This window comes from Ursus arctos, unplaced genomic scaffold (assembly GCF_023065955.2).
Source record: "Ursus arctos isolate Adak ecotype North America unplaced genomic scaffold, UrsArc2.0 scaffold_19, whole genome shotgun sequence".
NCBI lineage: Eukaryota > Metazoa > Chordata > Mammalia > Carnivora > Ursidae > Ursus > Ursus arctos.
In genome coordinates, this window is record NW_026622863.1 from 48,737,366 (window position 1) to 48,748,229 (window position 10,864).

General features: G+C 60.5%; 1 protein-coding gene across 1 annotated transcript; it reads left to right on the forward strand.

Moving 5' to 3' along the window:
* The first annotated feature begins 1,010 nt into the window (after positions 1-1,010).
* Positions 1,011-10,603, forward strand: CALM3 (calmodulin 3). Its single transcript, XM_026481996.4, has 6 exons — positions 1,011-1,186; positions 5,606-5,636; positions 7,931-8,074; positions 8,244-8,350; positions 8,627-8,762; positions 8,906-10,603. The coding sequence occupies exons 1-6, from the start codon at positions 1,184-1,186 to the stop codon at positions 8,932-8,934; spliced, it is 450 nt and encodes a 149-aa protein (XP_026337781.1). The 5' UTR covers positions 1,011-1,183; the 3' UTR covers positions 8,935-10,603.
* The last annotated feature ends 261 nt before the right edge of the window (positions 10,604-10,864 follow it).

Sequence of the window (10,864 nt, forward strand, 5' to 3'; positions counted from 1 at the left end):
TTCTGAGCTCCAGTAAACAGTTTTCAGCTAACCCTCGCATTCTTTTTCCTCCTATGGCTGGAACCTTGGAACGAGAAGTGCAAGAATCAGGTGGGTCTAGGAGATACCAGGAGAATGGTTGGGAAGTATGGTCTCCCCAGCCCAGCCAAACACAGGTCCCTGCATACAGCAGGCGCCCCATCGATGCTTATTGAATGAATGAATGAATGAATGAATGAATGAATGAGTGCCCTGTTCCCAGAGGCTGTCCTGTGACAGCCCCAGTTTCAAAGACTCTGAGCTGATCAAGCGTGAATGGGGATAAGGGTCCCGCACACCTGTGGAGTGCGTCTCAGGGCGCAGACACCTGCCCCCACAGGTGGAACCTTTGCTCGAAAAGCAGAACCTTGAAGACCCCGCCACCTCGTAGGGCCCAGTTGGGGGCGGGGCTTCCAGACCCCAGCATTTTGGATTGCACCATCTTCCATCTGTTAGAGGGGAGACCCGAGATAATCCTTTGCATCTTCCGCCAGCACTTTTACCAATCCCTGGCCACAAGACGATGTATTTGCATCTCTAACAGCCACACAGCTTCTCCCTTGGCCTCGTTACACCTCACGGCTCCCCGCAGCCACACATTTCAGGCTTCCCCACCGCCACCACGCAGTGGCTTGCCCCAGTTTGACGCATTGCAGGGAAGGCCGGACCAATCGGCACCGCGCTCTCATTTCCGCCATGGCCCGGGCCCAATAGCGGCGCGGCTCACACAGGGACGCGTCACGCGCCGCCGAGAGGTGCCCCTCCGCCCAGGAGGCAAGTGGAGAGGACGCGGGGCGGGGGGCGGAGCGCGCTGCAACGGAAAGTAGTCCCGCGGCGGGTGCGCGCGCGCGCGCGCGGCAGGAGGCAAAGCCCAGCTCTGTGTGGGGCGGGAGCGAGAGATCCACGGGCCCGTCGATGCGGCGTGGGGCGCGGAGGGATCCGCGGGAGCCGCAGTGCGGCGGGGCGCGGGCTGGGCGGGGCGGGGCCGGGCGAGGCGGGGCGCGCGCGCGGCGGCCGTTGAAGGACCGTTGGGGCGGGCGGCGGCGGCGCGCGCTGCGGGCAGTGAGTGTGGAGGCGCGGACGCGCGGCGGAGCTCGAGCTGCTGCAGCTGCTGCCGCCGCCGGAGGAACCTTGATCCCCGCGCTCCGGACACCCCGGCCTCGCCATGGTGAGTGAGGCTGGGGGCCGCCCAGGCTGAGGGCTCTGAGGCGGGCAGCGGGGCAGGACTCCTGAGAGGACGAGTGGACCCAGCGTAGGGGGTGTCGGGGCCCCGGCGAGCGCCCCTGGACCCCTCTCGGCCCCTCTGTCGGGGCAATTCGAACCCAGAGCGGGACGTTTGGATCCCAGAAGAGGGTTAGGGGCTCTAACAGCGACTTTTAATACCAGGTGGGGTGTTTAGACCACAAAATGGGCACCCGAGCGCTCAAAGGGGGCATCTGAACCCGGGATGGGGCATCTGGACCCTCAAGGGGGCGTTTGGACCCCAAAAAGGGCTTTTGGACTCAGGGTGGGGCGTTGGGTCTCTGAGGTGGGGTGTTTGGACCCCTTGGGGGGTGAGGTAAGAAGCATTGGCCGGGGAAGGGGGTATTTGGGCCCTAATGAAGACTTTGGGTCCTAAAAGGATGCGGGGAAGGGAGATTAGAGGAAGGCCAGGCTGCCGGGGAGCTCCTGAGAGGGGGCCGTGTGTAGCTGGACCTGGGTGGGGAGAGGGGCAGGGATGGGGGCGACCTGTGAAGATCAGACCCTGGAGGGGAGGGGGGGCTCTCGGAAGACCAGCATTGCAGAGGAAGGAGGAGGAGGGTGAGGTGCAAGCTTAGGGGAGGAAGAGCCTGGGGTGGGTGGCAGTGGAGGTTAGAAGATGCTCTGGGAGCCTGCAGGGAATGAAAAGGATTGGGGTCGGGGAGGTGGTTAAGAGGGAATGGCGAGACTGGTGCTTGCCAGTGGTGGGGGAGCAGGAGGCCTCGTGGTTGATTTGGGGGGCGGCCAGAAAAGATTCTGAGGTTACTAGTGGGTTGAGGCTGTTGAACTAGGGAGGTTGGTTTTCATGGGAGGGGGCTGGGGCAGAGTGTTGTGTTGGGTCCATGAGAAGGTGGGGGTAAGAGAGGGAGCCTGGCTTGGGTGGTGGGAGGTGAGGTGGATGGAGGCCTTGGGGGGGGGGTGTTGGAGGAGAAAATGAATGGCAGCCAAGGTGGGCCTAGATTTGGAGGTGGATGTGGGCAGCTCCCTGCAAGTCTCCAGGGAAGGACCAGGACAAAGACTGTTGAGTCTAGATGGGGAGTGGGCTGCAGAGGCCGAAGGGAGTGGCCATACGGTCCCCCTTCCCCAGGAAGAATGGGGCTGGGCAGGAGGCACCCCGGCAGTGGGAGCAGGTGGGCGGAGTTGTTCGGGCCCCTATGGCGCACTGAAGCTGCATGAAATGGGGGTGGGGGACCAAAGTTTGGGATGCATCAAATGAGCCAGCCTTTTAAGCCTGGACTCTCACTCCCTCGCTGCCCCTTTCAGACCGAGAGAGCTGCTTTTTCCAAACAGGAGTGCTGGTTTTCTTGTGGCCTCCAGCTCCCTGCACTGCTCTGCATCTCCTCACTTGTGCCAAATGACAGTGCAGTACAGTGTGGCGTCGGTGACAATCGGCCGCCTGTTCCCGTGGCGTCGGGGTGGGGGCTGCAGCGCTTGAACAGAGAGTACCTCCAGAGGGACCCCGTCATCTGCCCGAGGGCCACTTGTTCCGTTCGGGGCCCTCACTGAGTGCTTCTGTTAATTCACACAGCTGGAGCTTTGAGAGAAAACCAGCAGACTAGTCCTTTCCTGCTCCCTGCCACCCACAACACCCACAGCCCCCCCAGGCTCGGCTTCGGAACCGTGCGCAGCCCTCCTCCCTGGCAAGGCTGGGGAGGACAAGCAGCCGCCGCTGCGTATCAGATCTCCTACTTGCTGACACAGACCCGGTGGCTCCTCTTGCCGCTACCCCGTCCCCCCCCCCCCCCGCAGCACCTCGCTCAGGGGGCCCTCAAGCACTTCCTGGCCCATGCCAGGGGGCCCCCCACCTCCCAAATAGGACCTGAGCTTTGGCCCCAGCTCGTTTCTCTTCCCACTTGTAATCAGCAAGGTGTGGGTGGGACGAGTCCCGGGTAACCGGCCTTGGACTTTGGCCTGAGCGCTGTGGCTCCTCCTTGGCCCGGGTGAGGGGCCCTGGCCTTGGTTTCTGATCTCATCTAACACTGCTCTCTGGCATTGGCTGGGGGCTGGGTCAGGGCAGAGAAATAATACCCTCTTCCCTCCCCCACCCCAGGGTTTTTTTTCTCGTCCGGCCCCTTGCTGGAGCCGAAGATGAGGGATAGTGAAGCAGGAGAGCAGCTCGGTTATTTGGGAGACAATTTTTGTGAAAGCATAAAATCTTCCTCTCTGGAAAGGGAAGAAATCCGGAGAAGGGGTTCCCTGGCGATGACAGTTTCTTGGGTGCCCGGTTCCGCGGGCAGCAGCTATGCTGTGAGGTCTATAGCCTGGAGCCCGTACCTTCGCTTCACCACACGGTGCGGGGGGAGGGTCTCCTAACCGGGAGGGAGGGTGTCTGACGGCTCTCCGGGCAGAGCCACGCCTATTTGCAGCAGCCCCGTCACCCGCTGTGGCATACCTCATCGCTGCCTTCCAGCCTGCAGGCCGGGAGTGGCAGCCACAGGCCTTCAGAGCCCCTCCTGGGCGTGCGGGGCAACCTGTCCCAGCCCCTGACGGGGCTGCCCAAAGGGGGGAACAGTTGGGCTTGTTGCGGAGGGGGGCGGGAGGGGCCGGGCTGGCTCCTTCCATTCCGGGCCAGGCGAAGAGAAGGAGCAACAGATGGAAAGGCAGCCCTCCTCCCCAGGCCGCTCCTCTGCCCTCGGTCCTTCCTCTTCCCTCTCCCCTGGCATTGCCTGGCCTCGGTAACCAGAAGCCCATCCTGTCTTCTCACTTTCCCCCAGCCGCTTCCTCGGGTGTCAGGACCAGGCTTCTCTGCCCGGGGGAGCCAAGGGAAGCGGCCAGAGCAGGGGGCTCGCGGGCCGGAGCTCCCGGGTTGGCATTTAAAGCCTGGCAATCCCACGTCTTTTTTGAAGGCAATGCAGAAGTGTCTCCATTTGGCCTCCTAACCTTCCCTTTAGACTTTGGACTTTTCCAGAATGTGCATGTATGGTGTTTTTCCTTCTCTACCTTCCTCCTTCCCTCCTCCCTTAGCCATCTCTCCTCTGTCATCATCATTTTGATTTCCCCTCCCCTTCTGCCTTTTTGGGGCTTGGCCTCAAGTTCCTTTTCCCTTCGATTCAAAAAAAAAAAAAAATGGTAAAGGGCACTTCAGACCAGTTCTTCTGTGACCAGTTCTTAGTATTTGGGACGGGGTGGAGGTGGGAGGCTCACGGCTAGCTTCCAGTGGAAGCTCTGGAACCACCGTGCAGACAGTTTGCACTAGTTTTGAGGGCTCTCGGCCTCAAGGCTAGAGCCCTGCTGTGGACGTGGAGCCCCTTTCCCCCGATTGTAAAAGGAAATAAAGGAGGGGGCGGTTGTCTGGGCATCTGGCAGGGTGGTGCCCTCCTGGCAGCACTTGCAGAAACCGAGGCAAATTCATGTATTTGCTGCCTGAAGCTAACTGTTAGGCCTCAGCCCACCCCCCCAGCTCCTCCAGAGGACAGCAGTGCAGAAAAGGCTAGTCTGGGCCTCTCCCCTACCCCACCCCCAAACCCCGCATGCAGCAAGGGCTGCCTGCCACCGACTGGCCATTCCCCAGAGTGGCCAGGGCTGGAAAGGGTTAAAAACTGCAGTGAAGCTGGGGATGCTGACTTCAGTCCTACAGCCTTTGCGGCCATTGCTGCTGCTCACTGCAGTCCCCTCCTGGACATTGGCCCTTCCCGCCCCAAAGAAACAGAACAGAACAGAACGGTGCCCTGGGCCTGCCCTGTGCGCAGGGAAGTGGAGCGGCTGCCTCTGGCCTGACCAGGGTTCTTTCGAGTACCCAGAGCAATTCAGAGCTACCAGTTAGGACACTTTTCACCAGCTGCGTCCACTGTGCTTGGACTTGGTGCCTCCAAATAGGTGACACAGAAACTAGCAAAGAGCCCCAGACATCTTCCCTCTGTCCTACCCAAGGACTGGCCTGCTTCAGTTTGGAGCCTTCTAGAGCTGCTTGATTAGGCCTCTAGGGCAACTACTCCCTTCACTCAGCCTCTGGGGCTCTCGGCGGCAGCGCCGACACTGAGACACGGACCCGTGCTGTGCCAGCGTGGCTGGGCTGGGGCTGGGGCAGGATGTCCTCCTCCCACTGTGGCTCCCAACCACTAGGTCAAGCTTGGAAGCCCTTGGGTCTGGGCAATTTAATCGGGCCCCGTGGCAGGCAGGCCTGGATTTCTGGTCCATTTTAGTTAGTCCTCAGCTTCCTGAATCACCAGACTTCTCCCAGAACCTGGCTCTCCTGCAGACCCTGCCCCTGGCATGCACCTCCTTTGCCCAGGTGCATGGGATGCCCTGTGGAGCCGGCCTCACCAGAGGGGCCTGGGCTGAGCCGGCAGGATGTGCGGACCATGGCTGGTGAGCCCGGTGACTGACTCTCTCCTTCTTGCTTTTCCAGGCTGACCAGCTGACTGAGGAGCAGATCGCAGGTGAGCTTGCCTACCTTCCTCTTCCTCGTCCTGCCTTGCGAAGGCCTCTGCATCCCCAGCCAAGTCGTACTCCGGCCAGGAGTAGCATCTGACAGAGGAACTCGTGTGGCCCCTACCTCAGTTAATGCTGGGCCTTATGCTTAGAATGTTGGGAACCGTGGCTAAGAGCACACTGTACCCCAGTAACACCAAACCCCCATGGTCCTGAGACAGGCATTTACCAGATGCCAGAACTGTGTTCCTGTCCTGGCCGTGGGTCATCGGGGGTCTTTTATTGCTCAGTGGCTGCAGGGTGAAGCCGGCTCTGTCCCAGCTTCTGCCAGTTGGGCTCCAAAGGTGAGCCTCCCCGCGGGGCTGCAGAGCTCCCGTCCCACTGTAGGAGCCGCCCAGGAGGTGGCTCGTCACTCCCACCTCTGCACTTGCCTGTGCTTTGCACTCCCCTTTGCACGTGCTCGCAGTCACTTTCCTCTGCCAGAAATGACTCTCCCCCAGCTCCTAGCATGAGCGGCTCCTTCCTGAGCTCTGGGCCTCCACTTAGATGTCATCTTGGGAGAGGCCTTCCCTAACTCCCCAGCCCAGACAGACAGCCTCCCTTTACCCTCTGTCCCGTCACTCTGTGTATTTCCTTCGTAGCCTTTCTCGCTACCCGGAAGTCTTTTATGCCTTCACCTGCTGTGTCTCCTGTCACTAGATGTGAGCTCCTTGAGTTGGGGGCTTTGTTTTTGTTGGTCCCTGCTGTACCTTCAGTGCCCAGAATAGAGCAGGTGCTAAATTTTTGTTGGCCAAATAAATGAATAAAGGAATGGTCGTATATCCCCCAGTAAGCCAAAAGAAATCTTGGAATCCCATCTAATTCATTTTTGTAGCCACCTGGGCCCTCCACCCCAGAAAGGTCACCACCGCAGAACTGTTCTGTGACTCAGTGGGCTTCTCAGTCTCCCTCTTCCAAGACCGTGAGCTGCTGAGGACAGAAACCAGCTCTCGGTTCCTCTCCGTAGTCATGGGCCAGCACAGAGCAGACAGGAAGGATTCACAGAGAGGGCCCCGGGCCCCAGCAGCTACCCCAACCCCAGCTTTGCTGTCAGGTCCACAGGCTGCGTAATAAGTATTGAATGCCCTGCATCTGAAGCGGGAGGATGCAGAAGTGGACTTGCCTTCTCTCCTTTCCTCCCCTCCCCCACCCCCCAGCGCACAGTCACACCTCCAGTTTCTAAACTTTGGCCCCCAGTGGCCATGGAGACCCACCAAGGAAAGCTGGAGAACCACCTCGTTGTCCAGTGATGATGAGCTCAGGGTGCCCCCATGACCCTCTCCCTGCCGTCCACAAGAACAACAAGGCTTCAGCACAAGGAGGTGCCCGCATCCCCAAGGAGACTCCTCTCCCTGCGGCCGGGAGGCTCGGGGACACAGCTTCTCGGCTGTGTGCGTGTCTCCCGCTGCACCTGCCACCCACACCCCAACTCTGCCCTTATGTGACACAAACACAAACTACACGCTCCACCCTGTCCCCATTAGCAAACTGTCCACCACCTCGCCCCAGCCCACACTCTCTGGGAATAGGCTGCCAGGCATCTGTTCTCTGAGGGTTTGGGGGTAGGGAGCACCAGGTGCCAAAATGGGCCCAGTGGGAGGGCAGCAGCCACGTGCTTCTCTCCCCGCGCCTGATGCGTCCCCAGCTGTGGCCTTCCCACTCAGCGCCACTAGCTCTTCATCCTGGCTTGGCAGCCGGCCCCTCTCTTCCCATCCCCCCCACCCCACGCGCCGTCCATCAGCCGCGCTCTGCTGCGAGCACCCCACGCTCCACCGCACACGGCCGCTCGGCTCCTCCTCCGTTAGCCGGCAGCTTCGGCTCAGGGGGCCTGGGCCGCGAGTACCCCCGAAGGGATTCTGCCGGCTCCCCTCCCCTTCCCAGCCAGGTGACCTTGGCGGGCAGACCTCAGATGGAGATTTCTCTCGACTCTTGCCCACTCCATGACATTAGTCCATTTCATCATTTGAGGGAGAGGCCGAAGCCAGGGGCCACCAAGAAATGTAGAATTCTCTAAGGACAGCCGTCAGCCTGTTCCCCTCTGTCCTCACTGGGCTAGGTTGGCCAGACAGGTAGCTTTCCTTGACACAATGGAGGTGCTTAATAAATGTTGACTGAAGGAAGGGGTCTGCCCTGAGCACCGAAGTGAGGGGCCCGGACTGGCAGTCTTGTTCTGGCTCCTTCCTGTAGGCCGCCCTTGGCTTTCTTTCACAGAGGGCTTTCCCGGTGGTCCTTGACCTCTGATTCGTTCCCTCTCTTACCCCAGAGTTCAAGGAGGCCTTCTCCCTCTTTGACAAGGATGGAGATGGCACCATCACCACCAAGGAGTTGGGGACAGTGATGAGATCCCTGGGCCAGAACCCCACCGAAGCAGAGCTGCAGGACATGATCAATGAGGTGGATGCAGATGGTGAGCCCCCCGGAGCGGGTGGGCAGCCCCATTCTTGGTCGCATCTTGTGACCACCGGGAGCCTTCCTCAGGGCGATGGATGAGCCTGTTACCTCCTCTGCCAGGGCTCTGGGGTGGTGTCCCAGGGTCCAGGCCGAGAGCATTCCTGACTCCCTTCCCCGCCTTCCAGGGAACGGGACCATTGACTTCCCGGAGTTCCTGACCATGATGGCCAGAAAGATGAAGGATACAGACAGCGAGGAGGAGATCCGAGAGGCGTTCCGTGTCTTTGACAAGGTAGGCAGTCGTTTGCCAGAGTGGCTCAGGGATTCGGGCGGAGGGACAGCACGGGTGGGGCCCCGGGACGCCCAGCACAGCCGGAGCCGCCGAGTCACCACTTCTCTGAGGCCTGGGTCCGAGTGCCAGCTCCGCCACCAGCTTGCCCTGCGACCTCAGGAGGCCCCCTTCCCCTGCCGAGCGAGGGTGACTGACAGTCCCTGCCCTGCCGCCTCTCCCGCTGTCCCCGCCCCACGGAGTCTCAAGCTCAGAGCCTTTCCCTGTCCCCGCGCCCAGGACGGCAACGGCTACATCAGCGCTGCCGAGCTGCGTCACGTAATGACGAACCTGGGCGAGAAGCTGACCGACGAGGAGGTGGATGAGATGATCAGAGAGGCCGACATCGACGGAGACGGCCAGGTCAATTATGAAGGTGAGCGGCCGCCGGGGGCCCCGTCTCCGGAGTAGGCGCGAGTCGCGGCGTCAGGAGCGAGCCCCAGGTCCCCCACGTCAGGGAGGGCCGCTGGCTCGGCCGGCCCGCCTGCTGACCTGCTGCTCCTCTGTTTCGTTTCACAGAGTTTGTACAGATGATGACTGCCAAGTGAAGGCCCGTGGGCAGCTGGCGATGCCCGTTCTCGTGATCTCTCTCTTCTCGCGCGCGCGCTCTCTTCCACACTCCCCTGCGTTCCCCGGTTCTAGCAAACACCAGTTGATTGACTGAGAATCTGATAAAGCAACAAAAGATTTGTCCCAAGCTGCATGATTGCTCTTTCTCCCTCCTTGAGTCTCCTCCCATGCCCCTCATCTCTTCCTTTTGCCCTCCCCCCTTCCGTTCACATCTTCCAAGGCCTGATGCATTCATAAGATGAGGCCCCCTTCCCCTAGGGGCCTCTGCCCTCCTCCTTCAGCCCGGGTGGCTCTCCTCTGTTTCGGTTTGTTCCCTTTCGTGTGTCATCTTATTTTGGGTGCTGGGGTGGCTGCCAGCCCTGTCCCAGGACCTGCTAGGGAGGGGAGGGGGCCTCGCCCACGCAGGAGAGCATGCCTTTTGCTGTTGCATGCAACCAGCCCTGTGATTCTGTGTGCACATCCCAGCAGCCTTTTGGGGCAGGGGTGCCAAGAGAGGCATTCCAGAAGGACTGGGGGGAATTGAGGAGTTCGGGTGCGGACTGGATGTATGGTCCAGGACGGGGTCGAGGGGCAAGGGAGTCTTGGAAGCTGGCATTCTTTTTTACCACTGGAGGGGGCCGACTCACAGAAGGGGACGGAGAGAGTGGACACCACTCAGGTCCCACTGGCTGCTATTCTGACACCATCTGATCGACTTCTGAGGTCGAGCTGGGTGGGGGCAGCTCGGCTGGCCCCTCTGCCAGTTGTACATGCCCGTGTTTCTGACGCGATCTCGAGCTGTTCTGTAAATACCTGGTGCTAACGTCCCGTGCCGCTCCGCCGTGGTGCGCGCGCCCGCCCGCGCCGAGGTCCCCTCGCCGGAACGGATGTGGGGATGTGGCTTTGTCGTGTACAGGTTCTCCTTTGGTTTTTTTCTTTATGCCCCTTCAAACTGATCCTGTCAAAAACCACCCCGGGCTAGCTGAAGGGTGGGGAGAGGGAAGATGAGCCCCGCCACGCTCTGGAGAGAACATACCTGCAATAAAACAGTCTTGTGGGCTAGCTGCCCGGGGGACTGGCGGCCGAGGGCAGCTCTGCTCCCTGGTCAGCCGGCCCCTCCCGCTTCTCCGTGGTGACTTGGTTGGCTCCTTAACACCTGTGCTGTCTCTGTGCCCTCTCTCCCCTTGCCCACCTGCCTGCCCCCACACTCCCCCCCCCCCCCCCAGCGGAGAGCATGATCCGTGACCTTGCTTCTGATTTTCGCCTCTGGGACAAGTAAGTCAATGTGGGCAGTTCGGTCGTCTGGATTTTTCTTTTCCTTTTTCTGTTCATTTCATCTTGCCCCATCCCCCACCCCCACCCAGGTTGTTCAAGTGGCTTCTGCTGGGACCTGCCCAGCTTTGAGAATCTCCTCATCCACCCTGTGGCACCCAGCCTCTGGGGGAGGGGAGGGGAGGGATGGGCCGTAGTGGGAGACCCAGCCAAGAGCTGAGGGTAAGGGCAGGTAGGCGTGAGGCTGTGGACATTTTCGGAGTGTTTTGGTTTGGGTTTTGGTTTTCTTTTCTTTTTTCTTTTTTTTTTTTTTAAACCGGGCAATATTGTGTTCAGTTCAAGCTGTGAAGAAAAATATATATCAATGTTTTCCAATAAAATACAGTGACTACCTGACGTGGCTCTTCCCATCTTGTCTCTGTTTCTGGGCCTGCTCCCCTCGTGGGCCCTGCAGCTCCGCCCGGGGAGAGCCTTCCCTCCGTGCGCACTGCAGAGCCTCGTCCTGGTCACGGCAGCCGAGAGGGGACGTCTGAGCCGGAGTTGTGATCCCAGCCACATCTCATGGTCCCTGAGGGCGGGACACTGATCTGGCCGTGCAGCCCATCAGCTTGGTGGCACGGGAGCTGGGAGGCCAGCCCCGCCCCAGCGTCCATCCCG